The sequence below is a fragment of the Lates calcarifer genome, linkage group LG16_LG22 (genome assembly GCF_001640805.2).
Source record: "Lates calcarifer isolate ASB-BC8 linkage group LG16_LG22, TLL_Latcal_v3, whole genome shotgun sequence".
Lineage (NCBI taxonomy): Eukaryota > Metazoa > Chordata > Actinopteri > Centropomidae > Lates > Lates calcarifer.
The window spans coordinates 16,574,613-16,599,059 of record NC_066848.1 but is presented as its reverse complement, the minus strand read 5'-3'; the positions used below and the strand labels follow the sequence as shown (position 1 = coordinate 16,599,059).

The 24,447-nt window shown below is 40.1% G+C and overlaps 1 protein-coding gene across 5 annotated transcripts in view; it reads left to right on the top strand.

The window, feature by feature from the left end:
* Positions 1 to 24,447, top strand: part of ehbp1 (EH domain binding protein 1) — a 133,327-nt gene that overhangs the window by 558 nt on the left and 108,322 nt on the right. For all 5 annotated transcript variants that reach the window (XM_051076468.1, XM_018661288.2, XM_018661310.2 and 2 more), the window contains exons 2-5: positions 556 to 1,025; positions 15,853 to 15,910; positions 16,085 to 16,180; positions 19,462 to 19,515. In XM_051076468.1, coding sequence (XP_050932425.1) covers positions 922 to 1,025; positions 15,853 to 15,910; positions 16,085 to 16,180; positions 19,462 to 19,515 — 312 coding nt within the window. In that variant the 5' untranslated portion in view covers positions 556 to 921. The remainder of the gene's footprint in view (positions 1 to 555; positions 1,026 to 15,852; positions 15,911 to 16,084; positions 16,181 to 19,461; positions 19,516 to 24,447) is intronic.

Below are 24,447 nucleotides of genomic sequence, written 5' to 3'. Positions count from 1 at the left end.
CGGTTAGCGGAGCACAACGGCTCTGACTATTCCCTGGATTCGGAGGCATTCCACCAAATATTCCATGTTGATAAAATGTCAGTTGGAGTCTCAGTTTTGATTGATGTCTCTTGGCATTGTTTTTCTAGACTGGGTGGTTAAAACGTATCGCTTTATTATAATGTCATTGCCTCTCTGTCACAGTTTCAGTACATAAATTCATATTTTATTATCCAACACCTCAAGTTAGCTTGCATGCACACCAGTACATAACCCCCCGCCCGGCACGCCGTGCTGGCAGCACAAGTGGAGTCCTCATCACATTCTTACACATTAACAAAGTGTTTGGCTGGCGATATAGATAAACTGGGCTGTTTTAACATCTGTGGTGATACAGCCAACTGTAACGGAGAAGCTACACAGACAAAGCATCTCTGTATCGGGGAGGGTTAACGTTGAGTAGAGTTACTTGATGTGTAATGGTAAAAATCAGCGAGGAGGATACTCCTGGAATGCCTGGGCTTTACAGTGTGGACTGCTGCTGTACTGACTGCGACTTTCTTCTTTATTTTACAGGAAGATCATCAGATGGCGAGATGATATCTATACGCGGAGGATTACACGTTATGCCTCTCGAAAGCATGGAGTGATTTAAAAAATAATCATGCACGCCATCAAATTAGATCTCGCTTACTGCTGCAGAGATTCCTTTTTATTACATTTGGATGTATCAGGCAGTTTTTAAAGACCAGCATCTACGACTGGATGTGCAGTCTTATCATTTTTTTCAGCGTGCTTCCGGTAAAACATTAACTATGTGTCTATGCGGGTTGGACATGCTCAGATTCATATAAACATTAGCGTGAACTCGTGTGTAGGAAGCCCAAAGAAGGAAGTCCAGGACGGGATAGGTGCACAGAAACTACCCGTTCCCAAAGAAACATGGCCTCTGTTTGGAAGAGACTGCAACGTGTGGGGAAGCATGCCTCCAAATTTCAATTCGTGGCTTCCTATCAGGAACTGATGGTGGAATGCACTAAGAAATGGTGAGTTTTTTGGGGGGATAACAGGCAACCACAGTGCTGTCATTTAAACCCCATGAAAACTGTGTGTGTGTGTCTGTTTGTGCTGGAATGCTGAGCTCGTTCCTGGTGGCCATAATTCACACACAGACACACTCACACACAGTCTCCTTGGTGTGCAGGCATGTCTGCATGCTGGGAGGGGCCCGGCTGCCTTGTAAAATTACTATGTTTTTTCTCTCTCTCTCTCTTGTGCACCAGTGTTGAATTTGTTTGGTCTGAGTCTTGAGTAGAGAGGCTGGCAGGCAGAGAGATTTCCCTTAAATCTGACGAGCTGGGTTCAAGCTGCCCTCGCTCTCCTGAAATGTCCTTGAGCAAACCACTAAATCCCTACTAGCTCTAGAGATGCTTCTGGGAGTCTGATTTTGACTCCTGACCTAACTGGAAGTATATAAACTACTAAATGCTTCTGGACCTATTGTTTTAAATTAGGATCTTCCCTACTGTATCAGCAAATTGAGAACATAACAGGAGCTTAATGGCACAGTCATTCACTTTTCAGATACTGAAAATATGAGATGCTGACTGGGCAAAGTTGTTCTGGGCCACTTTTTATCCGCACAATTTTCTCTGTATCTCCCACTTGTCACAAATTGTGTATGTCACTACTGTTTGCTAGTATCATTACTGGCAGTCCAAAATAACAGCAACTGAAAAATATTTTTTTATTGACATTAAGACAGTGACCCTGATTAATCAGTTAAAAGATGCAGAAAGCAGATGTGATCCCGTTCCCTCCTCTTCCTCTGATAAGACGAGTGCTGTGTTAGAAATGACAGCAAACCTTCACACACTGACATAATCTACAGTAATAGAATACTGGTTATGTTTTCTTTTTTCATTTTTCATCAGTTTAGCAGCTTTTTCTGTGGCTTCAGCCTCTCTGTGTAAAAGCATAACCCGAAGACATTTCTTTAGAGACCAAAAAAATGAATGATATTCCGTATAAAGAGGCAGAGTCGGGGTGTGTTTTAAGTGGTGAGGATGGAGTGGAGAGATAGCTGGATGTATGCTACACTTCATCCTGCAGGTATGTGTCCTGTAACAAGTGAAAAGCGGGGTACTTGTAAAGCAAAGATGTAGCCTGCAGACATGGATTCTCAAGCGGCTTGCTGTAGGCGTGACTAATACAGCCCCACAGAGCTTCGACCTGGGACAGATGTTAACGTGTTGGAGAATGGAATGAGAAAAATGTACATCTCTTCCCAGAGCAAAGGGTGGGTGGGCTCAGCACACAGTCAGTAATATGCTTTGTTTTGCAATCTGAGCAGGGCTCTTTTATGTTTTTCAGTGGAAGAAATAGGTATACAAAGACATTTGCTGTTACATAATTTAGTTCTTATCTATAATGGTTTGGGATTACAGTGATTTATAGAGATAAAATCTAAATATATCAACCCAAAGAGATGAATTACAAAGTGCTCAGAATTGGTTCAAATACTTCTTGGGTGTAGACTACTTCCTAGTCTGTCATCATGTCAGGGTTACATCATTCCCATTTTATGTTTCCATAAAACACTATTTAAATAACTTCTGAAGTGACAAGTGTCTGGCTTTACATCCAGTTTGTGTGTGAGAGTGTTGCCTCAGGGTCTCTGCTTGTCTTCGAGTGAATGTTTGTGTGCATGTGTACACGCCCGGCTTAAAGTGCATGAGAAAGCGTTGGCGCACTGTTTCTGCCTTCCTAGGACTTCATCAGTACGGTATGTTATTGTTGCAGTGAAAACTTTCCATCTGCACAGACTGGAAACAGTCCCCGGAGCTCAAATGGATCTTGAATCCTGAAGCCATCAGAGGTGATTTTTTTTTTTTTTCTTTTTTAAGAAACCCACATCCCTCTCATTTCTGGAATCAATAACAGGAAGAAAAACTCAACACTTGTTTTGTGTCAGTATTCTTGTGTACATGTTCCAATACTTGCACATAAAGGTGTGGGCTCTTTGAATGTACATTTTGTGAAATGTAAAAGCGTTTTACACACTTGGCTGACACTCGAAAGGCTCAGTTGTATAATCTCTAAAGTCTAGATGATTTAGGAGAACACTTCAAACAGTCAGTAGGTGAGAAGTTCAAGGGTCTGTTCAGCTGTGTGTGTGGTTCTTCATGTGTGATTCCCATGCATTAGGTGTAATCAGTTGCTTGACTCCTCTTATGTGGAATGTGCTGTGAGGTTGCATGAGCATTTTCATCCGGTCAGAATGAATGTTTTAGTGCTTGAATCTCCTTTGATGGCCTCAGGTGATGTGGCCTCTTTCTGTCTTTCTCTGGAGGGAACGTCACTGTAGATGGGACCTGTTTCAATTACATTTTTACATCTTAGTTAAGCGGAGTTGCCAATGCCAAGCACTATTACAAAACAGAACATAGATCTGCCAGATTACATGATGCATAAAGATGGATGTCACAGTGCAAAAAGGCCTTTGCACTGTTGGTCTGTCGTGAAGTGCCTGTTGCTAACTTGTTTTTGTGATAGACTGGTAGCATCTGCACTTATCAGCCTTCCTCAGGGGCTGTTCAGCTCTATGAGCATGTTGAGTTGGTGACGGGCTGTCTGTAAGAGTTTTATAACTACTATCAAATCACTGATTCACCACTTTAGAGAGGTCTTGCCTTATTTTTCCCCTGCACATTTTCTTCGGCAAGCTAACAACCTTTTTCTTTGAGCAATTGGCTCATTGTTATTATTTTAATTCTTGTGACAAGAAGCTAGACTGGGGGAGTTTCCTGTCATCATCTGTGTTTGTAAAATAATTTTTTGGTCTTTATCTGTGGCCTAGTTGCTTTAGTCAACTCCTCTGTGAAGCAGAGGGAGTTAGCATTCCACCCACATGCCCATTTCAGACTCCAGAATCAGTTCAGACTAACCATTAAAACATTAATGAGTTCAGTGTTTGTGTTTGCCAGTGAAATGAAGCACCATTCACAGCGTTGCAGCACTGCCCCTTTGAAACTCGATATTAACATCTCTGATGAAAAATGAACTTTATTTTCTCTTGTCCGTCATCTGTAGCGGGTAATTTTGATAATTCAGGTCAAGGTTGGAAATTTAACCTTTTTGGCACATGATAAGTGGCCATTTGTAAACTCAGAGTTTGACCTCCATATAAATTGATAGACTGACACAGGCTAATTGTAATTTAAATGTTTGTAATATTGACTTTCTTGCATGTTTCATTACCCTATTACTTGCTTTAATGATTGTACTGTGTATTTAGTATTAACTACATGTATAGTCTGGTGGCTTTCTAGTGTTTACACTTTGATTTTGATGCTTATGCTTGCCACACATGTCTTTCTGATAGTTGCAGTTGTTCTGTTTGCTTGTTGACCTCTTCACTAGATGACTGATCTACTTATGCCACCTGGCTGGCTGTGCACCTGACTGGTTGACTGACTCCATAATTGTCACTGATGGAGCTATCATTACCTAAACAAACACCTGATAAACAATCTATTAGAGGACAGCTGAGTAGTTCAGTATCAGACTACAACAAATGATGGAAAGGACAAGTTATAACAAAGTATAAAGCACTTAAAGGTCATAATATGGATGGTATCAGTTCATAAGTCAGTTTCATATAGATTAAGACTGTCTCATCATCAATATATATATGATATGTTTTCCAGACATAAATGTTGTTGAGGCACTTTTGTGCAGCAGTTAGCTGTTTGCAATTTGTTTCTGATAACAGGTTTTCACTTGCTCTTGAATGCACCACACACAGCAGGTTGTATCTTTAGAACCTCCATGATTCTTGGTGAGATTGTTAATTGTAATGGATGTGTTGTATAGTCTTGTGGCAAATTAAAGTATCCAAACTCAAACCTGGCCTGAAATTAACTTGATATGTTGGCCAAGTGAGGAGCAAAGTTCATTAGTCAGGCAGCAAGGCTCACTTGTAACTCAAACTGAGACCATTGCAGAATGTTTTTGAGATCATACATGCAACAAGTTGTCATCAGACAGGATAGTATCCTGTGTTAAACCCTTTCTGTTCTCTGCAGGTTTCTGTTTTTCTGTAATTGTTTTTGAAGGCAGGTGTATGTGACTATGTTAGCTATTTATTGTGCATTGCTTTGTTATATCGCATTCACTATGTTTTAGACAAGGTTGTATCATCACATCTATAAATATAAGCTTGTGACCAGAGTTGCTGGTTTAAACCTCTAGAAATGTAGCAATACCTGGAGGAGTGAAGTCAGTGAGGCGCACTATTCTGTCCCTCAGCTACCAGCTACTATCAAGAGGATTCAAACCCAACAGCAAAGAACAACTCAATATGAACTTATGCATGAATGTAACCTCCTTTTTAGTCGGCTTGTCATGTAAAATAATAATTTGAAAAACAAAATCAGGAGTCAAGAGTGTTGTTGCTGCTGACAGACGTGTTGACACGCGTGGCAAGGATATGAGAGTTATACACTGGAAATGACACAGAGAAGCTATTGATTACATGGTAATTCTATCTGGCTACAAGCAAGCGTGACTAATCAAGACTGCTTCCCTCACTGCCACATGGAAAGACAGGGAGGGTTCAAGAGTTAGTGAAGGAAGAGGTTTTCTTATCAATCAGGCACTGTGCTGAAATTCTGAAGGCACACTGACATATGCACACACACACAACATCATTTCACAGGGATTTAGAAACTCTGAACACATGCACACTCTCTTCAGACAAACGTAGAAACTCAAGCAGGTTTATACTACTCCTAAGGGGTACAGTTGTCCTGCTTTGGTTGCCTACAGTGTAAGAATTTATTTATTTTTCAGCATTAAACCTATGAGTTGTCACAGTGCCACTGCAACACTTTGTTTTACTTATTTGTTTGCCTTGCTTTGTGACAGAGAATCAGTGAGAATTTTGCACTAGAATTGGCTTTGCTAGCTGGAGCTCCGTCTTGAAAATACAAATGTCTTGCTGTCACTGTTGCAGTGAAAGTGACCAGTGTGTGTCAGGCCGTGACATGTTGTCTTCTGTTGAGCATGTGTGCATTACAGCAAGCGTCCATCATGTCTCTGCCAGAGAAGCATCTTTCTGCCAACTTGTCTGACGTGGCTCTCTATTCTATTCAAATTCGAAGGCCATGACACATTCCTGAGAATAAGTTTGGCACCAGGAGATGGTTTCACTGCCAGGTGATCGTACGGAGCAGTCATATCTGTTGTGCAGAAATTCTGGATGAAACCACAGAATTGAGTTTATTATTGCAATGCCTATGAGGTTTTGGAGAAAATAACGCTGTTTCACAGGGGTTAATGATTACTTTGTGTAAATCATCTTTGGTTTCTCAGGGTGTTTTTTTATGTAGTCTGATTTTAAAGCTTCAGCCACTGATATGCTTTCATATGCCAGTTTATGTGTGAAATTTTAACTGAACTGATACTGTTAGATGCCAAAAGCAGGGCAAACATGTGTTTTCATAGTTGATACTGGAGTTTTCTAATTTGTGTGCTTACTTATCACTTTCTTAATTATAGCTTTTGCTGTTGATTTAACTGCTGATTGTTTTGTCCTCCCAGTACAGCTTGCAGCTCTTCATCTCCCCCTCATGTGATTCTGTAATTGTTTTCTTGCACCAAGCCCACTGCTGTCATCGGGGGCAGCTCTCACACTATCATTAATGCTCCTCTTCCCATCTATTGCTATGTCTTTCTCTGTACCCCTCTTATCTCCTGTCCTTCTCCCTCACTCCCTTTGTTTTTCATCTTCAGATAAGTTGGTCACTTTTCTCTCTACCCACCCTCATTTCTTTCTCTCGTTGCTCTTTCCGATAATGTCACTTTAACTGCTTTGCAGTTGAATCCATCCAAGTGTGATGTTCTGTGCTGCAATTATGGACACAAACAGCCATTTAGACACCCCCTCCCACACTCATACCAAGAGAAATGAAACAGGGTTGTGAAGCAGTCAATGGGCTGTTAAATGTGATGAAAACTCTGCTGGTGTGTCAGTGTTGCTGCTGTCAGGCACAGAGACATACATGGCCCTGGAGACTGTTCATCATTTATCAGCCTGCAGATGCTGCAGCACCACTCTGCAGGCTGATAAATGCATGCTGTATGTATGTCAGGAAGGCAAAGCAAAACACCACAAGCCATAAGCACTAAGTGTAATGGTGGTACTTTAAAAGATGTAGTTGGTGCAGGTGGAATTGAAGATGCTCAACTTGCTGGAGCCCATGGATGAAAATGTATTTCTCTCTCTGGAAATGCAAAAAGTTATCTGGTGGAGTCTTCTATTCTATGAAGCAAAACTGGGGTTTATGCACAGCAGTAAGTACCTTGTGCTTATTGTTCCTGTCCTTTAGACCTTTGGAAAGTTAGCAGCTCCTAGTTGATCACCTTTTTGGTGGTGATTTATCACCATACCCCCTCTGGTAAAAGAGGAACCTTTGCAGATCAATCTTTACCTTAGATTCTTTACCCCAGGTACTTCTGTGGGCTAACAGTCGCATCACACTTACTGTAGGTGCTGTCAGCCACAAGCAGCAAACTTTAGATTAGATGCATGCCCAATGATAAAATTAAAGAAACAAAAACAGGAAAAGAAACAAAGACATAATGCAGAAAGCACTTTGATTTGCCAGCGAGCATGATGGGTACTCAAAACTTCAAAGCTCGTCTTCTGTCACAAATATTTTTTCCATTCTGTTTGTTTGTCAGGCAAAATAGCTTTGATTGGTTATTAACATCACTGCTGAAGCTGCAGTCGCCTGACTTCTCATGTATAAGTGCCTGAAGAAAGGGATGTTTTCCCTCACCAGGACTCCTTTTTTCTTTGCTGTTGGTGATCTCAGGCACATGATGGTCGTGGCTCCTACTAGTCTCTGCCTAGGGCTGTTAGCAAGCTGGTAAAGGGAGTGTAGTTGTTAAGCAAGGGTAGATTTTTATTACTTCATTTACCCTACTGAAAGACAGCTTCCTATCATTCCCTTCTTTATTTTGGAGATGCCCCCAAACACATGATCTAAGTGATTCCTGCTATGGTGTCTCCCTGAGGCATTCACTGTACTACGTTTTTGAGTGGAACTAAGCTGTATGTTGACTACTTTTTGCACTCACTTTTCTGTCCTGTATCTCCTTGCTTTCTGTAATGCTCCTTTCCTCTGTTCCTTCTAATTAGTGTTTTTACATTAATGTAGTCACAGATGTAGTTTGTCAGTTGCCGTTTCTGTGCAGAGTTTTACCCTTCAACCATCAGGCCAGTCCTGTCAGCAAAGAAACATTTCATGTTCTTCTCCTGGCTGTCAGTCATCACCACTTGGAGTCCTCCTTTTTTGACAGTTCTCTCCTCTGCTTTCTCAGGGGGTTAGATTTAAATAACTCTTTGCTGACCTCCATTGCTTGGGGCATGTGGAGCCTCTGATCTTCACTGTGATCCATCCAACCTACCTGCTTTTATTGCTTGTAACGGCCTCTCACCTAATCTCTCTCCCCATCCATGGCAGATTCATAATTGGGCACACTTGACCTCCAGCTAGTCAATCTCTGCTCTACATGCAACTATCCTTCTATTTCTGTTTCTCAAAAATAACATGCAGCTGACTTGAAACAAGCCAGGCTGCTTACTGAATGACAAATGCAGCTGCTTTAAAAAGGGTCTTCACACTTGATGTCTTTAGACCCTCACAGGGCATAATGACGTCTGCCAATCGAAAAATACTGTGCAGTCCTAAATCACACACCACTATTGTAGTTGGAGATCACTTGTCAGATCAGATACCGCATTGATGTTAATGATAGTCTTCATCAAAAGAGTGGTATAACACAGCAGAGTCCAGCTAGGCAATAGGACTAGGGAAATGTGCTAAATCAGCGAAAACTTACAGTAAATGTCCAAATCCAGAAAAACAATGCAAGTCACAAGGTCACTCAGAAGTTTGAGAAAACTGTGACTAAATCTCAAAAAACGTCAGTCTTCAAATTTTTTTATCCAGGGAAATGGAATGCAACTTACAAAAAATTCTAATTTTTAAAGCATGGTAAAAGAATATTCACTGTATGTATGAAAGTAGAATAATGTACTATACCCACACGGCTGCAGTTACAAGTTTCAATCCTTTATTTACATATATATATGACACATGCACACACAGTCAGTCAAGCAGATTACTGAGATACTTTAGCTTTCACTACATTTGAGTCTGGCTTTAGTGCTTTTCAAAGTTAACTCTGTATCATTGACCCAGCTCTTGATTGCCACACACTCTGACTGACGGCTCTATAAATGGAGGTCAGGGGACTGTCAGTGTAGATCAGACAAACTCAGTGACAAACACACACACACTTTTGATGTAATGGTCACATCAGTATCAGCATACACACAAATCCTGGTGTCTTAAATTATTTTGTTTGTAGTAGGATTCTAAAGGCGATACATTTTCATGGCAGACAGAAAGTATCAAACCTATCTGACACTACAATCCATTTCTGCTCATACACACCTTGTTTTGACAAGTACACCATGTTAACATTAAATACAGAACAATATTAAAAGTGATAAAACACAGACAAAACAATAGATATGCAGTTTGCTAGTGAGATAGAAAAGAACACTGGAAGCTCAAAAAGTCTCATCTTAAATAGTAAAAAAAAATAAAACCGGAAGCTGACAAATTTTAAGACAGATGCAGTGTTATTGGTAGAGTTTTGCCTGGCGGATAGATGATAAAATGAACGCTCACAATGATGAAAGAAAATTCAGCAATTACATCAAAGAATTTCTGATGCAGAAAATGAAATCAGATGGGTGGTAGATTAGGATGGTCTTTTTTATACCTCTTACTTTGCTGATCACACACTGTGAACACTGCACTTAATGTAAATTTAAAATATCATTTTGCCTTGTCATGTCATGCCCAGTATGTGTGTTTAGTTTATCAGGCAGTCTGGAGTGTGACAGCCACACAGATTGTGTTTGTACTGCCACATCTGTCTTGATAGCAAAGGCCACAGTCTGACTGATGGCAAAGTAAGTGAGAGCAGTCTTCTCTCTCTCTTTTTCTTCCTCTTCTCCCTTTCATTCTTCTCTTTCCACTCTCAATCGTCTTCTTGTTGCTGTCCTTGCTGAATCAGAAATTGCCAAGTAGGTCAGGTATAAAAAATATTCTTTTTTAGCTAAGCTTTTCATGACAGGCCTGTCAGTAAACAGTACTTTAAAGGTATTTTAATTGTTACTGTGTAATTTCATTCATTTTGCCTGCATGTTTGGTTCTAAGCAGTCCCAACAGTCTTAGCAACACAGCCTCCTAGGCTGCATATCACTTGTGAAAGTGATATGCCATCCTTTAAACAGCCCTACTGTATATCACAAGAGTCTAGTAAGGAATTTTGACTGGGAAAAAATACAGAGCACAATGACTGCATTTTGTTAAGACAAGGCTGCGACTTACCTGACACCATCAATCTTAAATCCTCTGTTGATGCAAGGTACAGAAAAATATCTCTTAACAATCCTTTCTGGGGAACCTCATTCCCCAACAGGACAGCTGAGTGTGTAGTGTGTGGAAGGGCTGAGTCCTGTTGTTTAATCCAAGCAAATAGCTATGACTGGTTTTGGAAACAAAGAATTTACTATTTGTAATACAGAATACATATGGTGTTCATTGTTTTAGCATTGTTTTAAAATGTAAAAGCTTTCATAACTTGGATTTAAGCTTAGTCACTACTGTGTTATGTAAATTAATGGTTGAAAGAAGCAAAGCATGTATTTTTGTCCATGTTATCCATACTAATATGTATGGATAACATCCCCATTGCATAAGGACAGTATTAGGACAGATGTCCATGGTATAGGATAGAATATGTATAGTAGGAATGCAGTACTGCAAGATTATATAAATCACAGTACACTGAATTGACTATTTATATCATCTCTTATAGCCCAGCAGTCTACCTTCCTCAGCCTATATCTCAGTGCACTCCTCAGTCGCATTATTTACTTGAAGAGAATAACTTTTCATGCATTAGAGTGCAGTTTTAGTCTGAGAGATTACATATCAGTGTATGCTTATGTGCATTGCAGCAGAGTGTCTGTTTTCAGTATGCTTCACAGCTGCTGCTGTATTACAGCACAAACAAACCTACACTTTCCTCTCCTAATGTCTGTGATTGACAGGTAGACCCAAAGTCGTCAACACTCCTCCTCTTCTGAGAAATGTAAAAAAAAAAAAAACACTCCGATACACACACATTTCTCATCCCTTGTCCCTTCCATCTTGCCTTGAACATCCTCCTAATTTCTAATAATAATGTTAATATTAATCACTGATACTTGACACATACCACAGTCTACTTTATAATAAACCAGTGACAGTTATTTTCCCTTCTCTTGCATATTTTCAAGTTGCATGCTGGAGAAATACAGGTTTTTATTCTCTTATCTTTTTTCTAATCACCTATACCCAAATTCATTTGACGGTCTGTGTACATTGCAATTATTTGAGTGTTTTTAACATGTCATAGTGGAAACCAATTTTTAGTGAGCGGCTTTCCCTCTTGGAATTTGGAAGTTACAAAGTTGTTATTGTGTTTTTCATAAATACATGATGCTTTATTACTGTGTTTATCATTTGGCATGTTTTATCGCTGTGCCATTGAACTAAACTTGGTCCCACCCTGCTGTGTGTTTGGGTTTGTCACACTCGGCGTGTTTAGTTGGTGTGTGTGTGCAGTGCTGGCCTGGGGGCCATCATGTTAAAGGTGAAATTGTTCCTTCTCCCTACCTACAGGAAAGATGGCTGCAACATCCTGAAACTCAAGTGTTTTACCATAAGCAGATTTAAACTGCCAAACAAATTTTTGCATTTTGGAGTAGGCTTTTAAAAGAATGTTTTTTAAAGTGGTACATATTATTCTATAGGTTAAAGATAGGGTTGCTTTCATTTCTGTGAAGCCACCCATCTGTTCCCCTGAGCTCTATAAAAACTAGGTAGTTAGCTCTATGGTCACAGTTCAGCTGTTTTTCATTAGTCCATCGACAGCCAACTGATTCGACATAGTCTACACCTGTCTGGCTTCATTGATCTTTATGTGAATTCTTCTGGATGTTACTTGACATGTACCACCCGCCTTAACAGTGTTGTTGACCAAGCACACCCCCTATGGCAACAGCACTCCCCAGTTACAATGGCCTCCCCCAGCAGAACGATGCGCCCACCACACCGCAAAAACTGCTCAGAAATGTCTTGAACACAACAAAGAGCCCAAGGCGTTGACCAGGCCTCCAAACTCCCCAGATCTCAATCTGATAGAGCATCTGTGGGATGCGCCAGAACAAGCTAGATCCATGGAAGCCCCACCCCACAGCCCACAGCACCCAAAGGATCTGCTAAACAATGTTTAGGTGGGTGGTATGTGTCAAGTAACATCCAGATGAATGCCAGGACCCAGGGTTTCCCAGCAGAAAATTGCACTGTGATGAGATGATCAACGTTATTTGCTTCATCAAACAGTGGTTTAAATGATGTTGATCAGTATACATTCACTAATTGCAGGGTTTTTTTTTTTTAACTACAGCTGTAGCTAAACACCTTAAATGTAATAGGGCGTATTTGTGTTTTGTGTCAGTCTTGAAGGGCTCTCATATAAGCCCCTGCTGAGCTTTGTGACCCACTTTTTCTCTTATCTGCTCCCTCTGCAGCCCCCAAGCACAGATTGTTCATCTTGCATCCCCCTTTTCTCCCTCTTCTTCTGGGACCTTTCTGTTGCTTGTTGCATTGTTTATATTTTTATCATAGTAAATCTTACCTTTTATCTTTTCAGAGCTGTAAATAGAGAACTGTTTGTTTCTTAGGGTAAGTTGACTGATGTAATAGCATTTAGCAAACACATTCACACAATTACATGCTCATTATTTAATCTCAATTAGCTCCTGAGAGTCAGGACAAGTTTTTCTTTTGTACAAATACTATCTTGCAGAAGCAAATACTGAAATACAAAAAGACTTTATTTGTTCTACATCCAGTAAAATCCAATTATTAAAATAACGTGAGAGTCTCAGTCTTCCAGGAATCCAGGATTGTTACAAAGAAAAACATATGTTTTGCCATATCTGTAATAAACTGAATAGCTAACCTTCATTCAAAGCAAACTTCAAATGTATTGTAAACTGAAGTTCTTACTGTTAGAATAACTTTTTGTGTGAGTGAGGGCTGATGAATGCACACTTTAAACGTATTTCTTCGAGGCTCTCTGTTACCATCTTCATCTCATTTGTTTCCTTTGTTATGGCATTCCTCTCTGATGGCTCATTGATTCCTATTACACACAGAAGCAACATGCAGCAGTGAGGCTGAAGCTGAAGAGACACCAAAAAGTGTGCAGAAGTCAGTTAGTCTGCAGATGAATGGTTTAAATTTTTCTCATAGCACAGCGAGTACTGTACAAAGAGGGTGATATTTTGTGTGCGTGTGCATGCTCTCTGATATGGCCTCCGTTGTTGGACAATAGCTTCTCTATGTGAGGCCTCTCGTCGAGACTGAAGTTGTTGCTTGTCATTCTCCCGCTCTCCTCCTCTCTTTTCTCTCTCACTTCTCCTCTTTCCTTGGCTGTCTGTCTCTCTGTTCTCTTCTATGTTCTGTCTTTTCCCCTGTTGTGTCTTCTCTCTCTTTTTCTCTGTCACACAGTCAGTTATTCTTTTCAGAGAGTGGCTGCTTTGCTGTTGTTCTCCCATTGACTCATAGATCCAGTGTTAAACTTGTAATGCGGCAGTAAATGCACACCAACTACAAACAGGTATATCTCCAACACACTGTTACAGGGATATTGCAACAGATTCCAAGATACAGCTGAAAAATGTCAGTCCTCTCTGCTGACAAAATCAATGTAGTTGGGTTACTCTGTCTAAATTACCTTCACCATATCCTTTACGATATCATTTCTGTATTGCAATTTCTTGTTACTTATTTTCCAATTTATAAGCCAATAGCAATGTATCTGAATTAGCCTGAACCATTGATGTGTGTTAATGGGCTGGGCTTTAACAAAGCCTGACAAACTACAATTAAGTGATTTTAATTGATCCCTGTAGGGCAATTTGCTCCCTTTCTTTTTTTCTGTAGTAAGGTCAGAGTTCAGTCTGGTAGCTGGAACTGGAGAGTTCAATAGCACAGGATGGGTACTTGCAAATACTGGGGCTTAAACTCTCATATTGACAGTCTTGTTGTGTGGCATCTGCTAACTGTGCCACTCTGTTGTCTATGACTAAAAGCTTGATTTATTTTAATGAATGCACTTTATCAAGGTAAGCCAGGGTCAGGGACAGTTTGGCTCTGGTGTGGCCCTATTCTGATTCCTATTATCAGGATATCTGCTGATACTGACTACCGATCTGACACAGGGGCTGTCTTTTCCCAAATCTGCGTACCTCACTGTGTTAATTTTATAAAAAAAAAAAAAGCTAATGCAAGGTAACATGAGGTGACAGATTGCTGTGGCACATGATGACACTAACAAAGAATCTAGGTGTAATGTGGATCAGTCATGTTATGGCTGATGCCTGATCTACTTAACAGTATCTGTATGAGGCATTACAAAACATTCACAGCAGAACAGGTCTGTCACCCTCCACCGCTCGCTCACATTTTTGAAAGTATACTTATGCACCAGTAGTGACAAGCAAGCAGGTCCAGGCTTGTCAACTTGCCAGTTAGGTAACTACTTTGGCTGTGTTTTGGATGATTTCTCATACTGACTATGAAGCATAAAATGTGTAACGGAAAACATTTAACATTCCTGAGTGTATTTTTGTTCTTCTCACATCAAGGCCAAGTAGGGAGATGGTTGTGATTTATTATGCAGTTTCACTGAGGTTTATCTTTATGGTTGTGTTTTGATTGTGTAGAGTGTGCTTTATGGATAGAAGTTTTTCTTGTGTGTGTGAACATCAGCTAATTCTCTTAAAGGACATAAGCCATCAGCGTGTCTTTAACAGTTACATTTGATTACTTAAATCAGGTTATTTTAAGTTACTTACTTAATCCTGTTGGATACGCTGACTTAACAGCAGAGTGGTCTGTGTCTGCTGCACTGCATTGCACTGTTGCACTGAATATACTTTTAGGCTGTGTACTATGCAAAACAATGCACTGTGGTTTAGGCATTTAAGCAGATTTCAAGAGACCTATGCCTCTGTTATATTTAACTCAGTTTGGCATATATATGACAACGATATCCACCTTGAGCCTTGATGAGTTTCTTACAGCAGCTTATCTGTCTCAAGACCCAGACTTTTCACTTGTATTTTGGACTTCAGGGTTTTACCTGCACTGTTCTCTCCCGATTTACTACTATTTAATTAAATTTCTTTTTGACTGTCAGATTACACTGTGTCTTCTATCAGTTGTCAGTGCAGTGTGACTGTGACATAGACTGGGTTAGGTTGTCATAACTCTTCAAATCTCTCTTTTTTTCTCTTTTTTTCTGTCGTGCTAGCCTCTTGCTGTGTTTGTGTGTGGATATTACTGCCTGCATGTGTGTCCTGATCTCCATGCTGCAGTCCACTGAGACAAAGGCAGGGTTTAGCTGTGTCTCATGATTTATTCATACCAGGAGTGACTGTGCAGGTGTGTTTGTGTAGTTGATGTGTATGTGTGTATTTGTGTGTCTATGTGTATGCAGTAGTAGGCTTATCAGGGTTATAAAACTTCAGGCATTAAGATACAAGCCTTGATCGACTGGACTGACAGTCTGAACATGATGTTGATGTGTTTGAATACAGAGTCACAGAGACAGGTGAATTGATGAATAAATCACTTTTCATTAAGCTATCTTTTCTGTCTTTTCTATCAGGCAACCAGATAAACTGGTGGTGGTTTGGACACGCAGGAGTCGACGGAAATCCTCCAAGGTTTGTACTTCATGAGTGGCATTCTGAAATATAGTAAAAAACAACAACAAAAACATTCACTTGCATACATATATATATATATATATATATATATATATATACACGTGTGTGTGTGTGTGTGTGTATATATATATATATATATTTTATGTTTTCTTGTGTCCCTCTGTCCTTCAGTCCCATGGCTGGCAGCCTGGTATCAAAAATCCCTACAGAGGAGTGGTGGTGTGGCCTGTACCAGAAAACATTGAGATCACTGTCACTCTTTTTAAGGTAAGCTACAGCTGTTAACTAGCACAGATACAAGCATCACTGTGTTTAATGAGAACTCTAGTTTCCATTTTGAGAAATACAAAAAGATATTATCTTTATGTCACCTCATAGAATTTGGACTATGAGGTGAAGTGAGGGCAGTTTCACTGGCTGATTTTTTTTTTTTTTTTCCATTTTTAAATGTATTTTATGAATGGGAGGGCCATATATGTATACTAACACTGTTATGTCTGTAAATGACATACATGTATAGACTGTCACTGTGGCTTACTTAAACATGCTGGGCCTTTGTGCTGACAGGCTAGCTCAGAGCTCAGTGTCCTGTTACCTCTCTCAATATCTTAACCAGAGCTCCTGCAGCAGCAACAACACCTCCATACCTGCCTCCGACTTGTTAAGGTGTTGGTAGCTTTCTACTTTTCAGACATCAGTTTATACATTATCAACTATATAAAGACAGTGTAGTGAATTCCAGTCAGGCATTTTATTGAGGGTCTGTGCAATGCTTCATTTAAACTTGTGCACTAATTAATGGACTGCAGACCTTTGTAGAAACAATGTGATGTCTGCTATTTAAAAGTAAGCATGGAAAAAGTCCAGCATTCATGTGTACTGGCTTAGTTTTCTAGGGCCTATACTTGTTTAGCTCCACTGTACATGTCGGTATCTCTTTACTCTGGGCCCACTTCCACTTCCTGTCCCAGAGGAAGTAATAAAACTGTTTTTGTGATGAGACACAAAGCAAAGCCCACAAGTCGCCCACTACTGTTGGATAAAACCTCAAATCAAATAACACTGCCTCTGCTATCTATAAGGTTGTTGTTTTTGTTAGAACAGTTTTTCTCCACTGCACCCGGAAGAGTGAGAATTAGGACTTACTTGGCTGGTTAATGATGCATTGTGCGATTCCTTACCACCAGCAGACAAGCTCCAACACACTGCCCTGAAAAACCATCAGCTTATCAGGTTGTTATAGTTAAGAGGTTAGCAAAGAGTTGCTTTCTCAAACAAACACAGCAAAAAGAGGATTGTGTTGCAGTTGCATATCTGGATACCTGACCAATATATATGTAATATTAATTGCCTTTTACTTTTGGTTTCAACAAACGCTCTGCAGGGGCATAGCTAGTTAGATGCTTGACTTTCTCACATACTTTATGTACAATCAGCTGTCTGCAGTTTAATATAGGAGATAGGGCCAAATGTTGGTTTCATAATGGGAAGTGTATTGTTCTTTGGAGCTTAGCCCATTTTAGGGAGAAAAAGTAAGGATACCTCAAACTCCACTGCAACAATTTTGACCATTCTTTTTAAAGTCTGTCTCTTGAATCCCCCATCATTATGGAAGAGCAGTAATACATTTCTGGAGTAGCACTTTAATTTCAAAAATAAGTCTGTCAAACTCTAATACCTGATAACTTACAATTCAGATATTTCTGCAGAGTGCCGACTGAAGGTTAAAGCAAAAGCCAACAGTGATTAAAAGATACTCTCATATCCTCGTCTGGCCTGAAGCTCTGCAGTAAAAACAGCTGAGCTCAGCAATATTTCAGTCTGCACCTCAGGGAGATCTACACCAGCAGGCAGCCTTAGCTAAACTTTGTAGATAGCAAGAAAATACTTAAATTAAGAAGTGAGTTAACTGGGCAGCACCCTGACTGCTCATTGTGTAGACAGAATCGATTCTAGCAGAGACAGTGTGCAGAAAGCAGAGTGGGCACTTAGTACCAGCCAATCCTTAGTGAAACATTTGGCACTTGGCTTTTAAAACACATCTGAGTTTTCCAGACCTGTAGAAGAACTAAATGTTTGTGTATACAAGTAAAAATGTTTTCAGTATTTTTTTTATTAAGATCCTTGTTAATGTTGAAACATGCTAATGACAACATTGTTCCAGAAGAAATGTAGTATGCTGTCAGAGAGTTGCAGCTTATGTTTACCAGCAGCACTAAAAACTGCAGACAACACCATAAACAGAGAATAAACTGAGATGGCTGGTAATGCCATGCTCTGCTGCCTTTTAGAAGCTGTTATGTGGTTGTGAAATAATGGAGCATTTAAAATCTGGAAGGACGAGGCAGCTGTATGACTTGCTGTGTGTGTGTGTGTGTGTGTGTGTGTGTGTGTGTGTGTGTTTGTGTTTGTGTGTGTTTGTGTGTGTTTGTGTTTCTCTGCTCATGTGGGCGCTGTGTTTGACTGTTGTGCCAGACTGCAGGAATATTGATTTCCTGGGGTGTGTCACAAGAACAGTTAGATAGAAAACCCACCAGTGCATGTGTTTGCTTGTGTGCATGTGTTCTACACACTGGGGCTGCAACAACAATTAATACTCAGTGTTGATTTTGTCGATTAATCATTTGTAAAAGGCAAAAACACAAAATACAATAGCAGGTGCCTAGCGCATATTACCAGAACCCACAGTAATGTATTGTAGTGGCTCATTTTGATTCAGTATTCAGTGTCTGATAATAAGAATCAGAGAAATGCTTCAGATTCAGGAAGCTATCTCTGGTGAATATCTAGTGTTTTTAGTTGAAAAATTAATTAAGAGTAAAATCTGTATGAGTGTAAATCTGTGTGCACACTGGTTTTAGCATGCATTGGCTGTGTGAGTAGGTGTATTTATGTTAGCCTGTGTGCATGAATAGAGAGGGTTGATTACCGGTAGGTTAGATTTGCATGTCTTTGTCCAGCAGTGATTTGTGATTGTGTATGTATTTGCTGTGTGCACCTGGAGGGTAGTGAAGGTCATCCATGCCAATACAGTAAGACAGGGCTGCCTGCTGTCTTGCTGCCTCCATTACTGTCTCTTCTCATCAGCGTCATCAGCTCACAGCCAGACAGGGAGGGAAACAGGAAGATATACAACTCAGAAACACAAGCTCAGTATATCAATACACAAGCAACCTGGCAAACAAACATCAATAATTTTCAATAGTTTTTTTCTGCTTTCTCATGTCAGTGTTGCATTTTTCCTCTCCATTGAGTTTAAACTGAATGGGTGAATACAGCAAGCATATGAGCTGTCACTGTCGAGTCGTGTGTTTTCAGTGTTGCAAGTTCTGTGTTCGTAAATCTGCTAGCACAGTTATGACCAAAATTACAATCCTCAGTTAATAAAATGAATTGTGTCAAAATTGCTGACCGACTCATTGAGTGTTGCTTAAGATGGGTTGCAAGATAATCCATAAGTATTACTGGAGTGTAGTTTAGTAATTTAGTTCTGAGCTCTCAGTCTGCTTTGATATACTGTACATAACGTTTTTATGCTGTTCTTGCAGGACCCCCATGCAGAGGAGTTTGAAGACAAAGAATGGACTTTTGTCATTGAAAATGTGAGTACTAAATTATGCCTTTTATTCTTTTATCCCCTCTGTCTTTATATCTCTGTAACTGCATTGACACATTTCTTATTGTATGTATTATTGCACTGCATTTTTGGGAGAAGAAGCAAAATGCATCGCATAATTAAGGTCATTTACAAGGACTGGAGATTACAACTACCAGAAGTAAGACAAGACCAATATATAAATGATTCATTCTCAGCAATATTTGAGGTAAATCCTCTCTATAATACACATGAAGGTTCTGCCACCATGTGGCTAACTTATGCTATTACATGCTTCCTTTAGTGTGAATGCAGCCCTCAGGTTAAACCAGAGGTGTTGACTAGCAACATGTTGACATACCACAGTGACTGTCTGACACACACACACACACACACACACACACAACCTGCATTTCAGCATGCAATTGTTGAGTGTTATTTACAGGCCATATGCCACAAGCTTCAGGTGTAAAATATCAAGTTGCAGTTGTAACCACTGAGGATTGGCTGCATTTATGTATTTGTTTTTTAGTTCAGTTATTTGTTGTTACCAGATGTTTAGAATAACCATAATGCAACAGTAATTATCTCACCCTTTTCTTGGTTTTTGTTACATTGGTCACACAATTGTTTAATGCAACAGAAGCAGTGTTAGATGTATCATGGTGAATAACAAAAAAACAGGGAATGTCGAAGTGAGAGAAACTGATGGAGCAATATGAGAGCGAGAGGGAAGAGAGGGAAAGAGAAAGAGACTGTTTAAGCATGTTTGTGCAGTCTGCCAGGAAACTGGAACCTTGCTGCTCAAAAGTGATTTTCTGTGTTATATAGACTTGTTGGAGCCAGCTCTGCTACACAGTTTACCTAAATAATAAAGACATGTTGAATTTAATGAGACCTTTGTATTTGCACATTGCCCCATTCCTATTTTAGCCTTAGAGGAAGATTTAAAGGTATTCAGAAATCTATTACTAATGCTCTTTGTTGCAGTACAGTTATGTAGTGTCTCTTAAACTCTGTAAATATCATCTGTATTAGAATCAATTTACACCCTGTGACATTAGAGGGAAACCTAACAGCACATCTCATTATCATTCTGCAATTGTAGTGATACAATTGATAATGAAATTTTCTTTTGTTTTATGAGTCTTTCTGCTGCTGGTCAAATGAAGACATGAGCCTTTCTGGTAGGGGGTCAGTGTGTTGCTCGGGCATTTTAACACCGTGAATTTGCACTGTCACATGTGCTGTCACACCTTGTGCCAGCCTTGACTTTTGGGGAAATGCACACCGTTACACGTGTTGCCAAAAGTGCTGTCACAATTTTTAAAAAATTTGATTCCTGCTCTGACATTGTTTTTTCCTGTCACAGAAGCTTTTCATGGAGTGTTTATGACATTATAGTTCTCTTATGATTTTTAGTAACATATTTACCGTATCTTAAGGAACAGTAGCTCTCTGTTATGTCAAAGGTATAGCTATTGATCTTTAAACTTTCCTAAAAGGACAATTAAGACAAGAAAAGGAATATTTTAACAAATACTCAATCAAAACTGATGCCAACTTCCAAACACGATGTGTAAACGTTTTGACTGTTAAGTAAGAAAGCATCATTGGTAATGAGAAGGACAGACCTCTGAGACCTCTCAACCCTCTTTTTTAAGAATGTTGGTGGAAAAAAAAGAGTGGTGGAGTGCTTTGACACTGTCACTTTCTGTACATGTCAAACTCAAAGGAACGACAGGAGAAACTGCTCTACCTTTCTGTCTTTGATAGAAAGCTGAGAAGACAAGCAGGTCAGCCGGTGTTCTCCAGCCAGAGCGTGGGAGAGAGCAGAAAGAGAGCTAGAAAGGGAGAGAAAAAGACAAGTTTCTGGGTTTGCCTGTGTCTCTGCATACCTGACTAATGACAGAAAGATCAAAGCCTCACCAGTCTCCTGACGGCAGGAATGGAGAGCACAGAGGAGGGAGGAAAAAAAGAAGGGAGGAGAGGGAGAAGGCAACCTTATACCTTCATACACTCGATGTAGGAGGAGGGCAGTGATGGAATGATGGCAAAATCAAAATGAGAGAAAGACTAAAAGTGTGATTTCATGGTTTTAGGCTTGTCATGTCTTTTTTTATTTAGAAGATACTTAGGCACATATGTGGCTTTTCTTTTTACACACATGAAAATACACACATATGAAAACACACACACACACACACACACACACAGAAAGACAGAGAGAAAGAAAGGGTTACACTTACACAGATAACATGTAGTTGCATCCACGATTACTAATTCATCTGAGTCGCATCCGGATCTGTAATGTGTTGCTGTTGTCCTGGGTTTAATGTTGCATTAGCACAGCAATTTAAGGAAACCTTCACAGAAAGTACACATGCATTAGCAGCTTTTATATAAAAGCCACAAAACTCTTGAGGCTTGTTTCCTTGTTTGTTTGGTACTTACTAATTGATTAGTGCTCTGCTGTGAACTATCAACATTACTTGTAATATGGATAGTGAGTGACAGAGACAGATGTGAAAAATATGAAGGTAGTTTTGCAATGGAACATCATCCAGCTCAAGGAATCCTTCTCAACTTCACAGTGCGTATTTCCAGGTGTAATGTGATGTATAAGCTGAAAAGCTGCTATTCATATTATAAATAAACTGGATCTGAAATTTGCAGAAGGCCTCAACAAAATCCTTTGTGCCTTTATGAAAGATTTGTAACAATCTTTCACTTGTGATTTCACACTAATAACAGACGAACAGAAATTAAGGATCTAAATAAATTGACCACAAGAGGGCAGTCTACCCTAAGATGTTTGAAAACCCTTTTTAGATACTCATTTCTCAATTCATTAGTTCAACCCCTTATGTCACCCATGTGTTTGTCTGTGTATGTGTGTCAGTAGGAAAGATTTCCTTACATGTGTGAAGCTGTATGCTGTGTCAGTGTATGTCTGAAATGCGGAGCGTAATCCACACATGTTAAATGTTTGTATACTGTATGTCTGATCATATTTTATTTATGCTGCTTGTCTGTGCATGAGTGTACAGACAGCTCAGATCCCCCATGCCACCCCTACCCCTCAGGTATCTAAGCTAATATAAAGTCAGGAGAGATGAATGCAGTAGTGAGTGCTACTCTGAGGAGGAGGAACAGAAGAAGAGGAGAGGTGAGTTCTCCTGACCCCTCATCAGACGGCGGAGGAGAAAGGGGAAGAATACGCCATTGTGCCTGAGCGCCGGAGATGATGAAATTCAAGATCCCTGCGCTGTGGCTTTCTCTTAATCTGGGGGCCCAACCTCGCACTAGGCTAATCCCTCCCCGTCGAATTACTGGTCCTGGCTAGATTGTATTTTGTCATTGAAAATGGCAGTGTCAAACACTACCTTTTTCTCTCCTCTATTTGTTCGTCTGCCAAGGCGAATCGCATAATCAAAAGATGGAGAGAGAGAGTGAAGAAGAGAAAGTGACAGGAGAGAGAGAGACAGAGAGAGGTGGCAGGCTAAAAATGGCTACATAGTAGTATCTCTAAATTGCATGCTACCCTTGCCTTTCACCCTTTTTCAAATAGGTGCATATTATCAAAAAGGTGGGCAAATTGAGAGTCAAAAGATTGGATGGCTATATTTGAAGGCATTGTGCTTACAGGCTCTTTTGTGTGTGCGTGCATGGATGGGGTTAATGTGCCTATGTATGTCTGTGTGTAACCAAAGCCCGAGATGGCAGACCAACTTCCCTCATCTTCAAAGCTTTGTGGGAGGATTTAAATCACACACTCACATTCACACGGGACTGTTGTATATAAAGTGAGAACCTATTATGTCTGAATATATTGACTATACAGTGATACACACTCCAAGACCCACTCTCCCTGCCCCTCCTCCATCTCTCTTCCTCCAACTCAAACTTCACCTTTTTCATTCACATTACATCAATGTCACTCAGAAAAGAAGGAATTTCCAAATCTATGGCTGCTCTGCCAAATCACTGTCTCATACTGTTTGACAGCCTGTCTGCTCCATGTTGCCATTTTAAATATCGATTTTGAAATAGCCACTTTAAGTTTAACTGCCACATTTAATACTCAAAACCTACACAGTCAATGCAGTGAGGGTGATTGTGTTTTTTTTCTGCATAAAGGGAAAAAAAATTGCCACAGACATACAAATGTCTTAAAAACTATGTGAATACTAATATTTTCTGGGGCATTTGCTTAGTTTTACCTAAAGGTAAAACACTGGACATCCAAAGGAAGTCCAGTGTTTGACTTATCCGCTTATGTACTATACATAGAAGCATTTTCATCATGGCTTATGAATGATGTTTCGGTCACCCCTTCGGCCATGTTGTTACTGCTTCCTTTTCGCTTCTCTATCTCTTTTCCACTCTGTCTCCTTCTCTCTTTCAGTCCTCTCTCAGAGGTGATGTCCTGTCTATTGTGGACCACATCCAACTCCATTAAGGCCATTTCCACACCACATACCTCCCACTTACGCACACTCATACAGTCACACAGTGTCACATTCTGACACAGACACACACACTCATCTCACTGCACACACAGTGAAAAACCCATGACACCCACCACACACACATACATAAGCCAGCCTACCTCCATCACCTTTGCGCACACACACACACACACACACACACACACACACACACACACACACACCACACACACACACACACACACACACACACACACACACTGTCTGTATTGTACCCATAGCCATGGTGTGTACGCCCCCCTCTCCCCTCTTCTGTCTGGAACACATTACGTAGGCCAGTGGCTTGTGAGCGCTGACTGGGCCTCGGGGAAGAAAAACACAATTATTTCAGCCCTCGGCTATTCACGCAAAGGTGACAAAAGCTGGTATGAAGTATGAAATCCCAAAAGTTTCCCCCGTGCCGAGGCCGACAAATTGGGATTAATTTG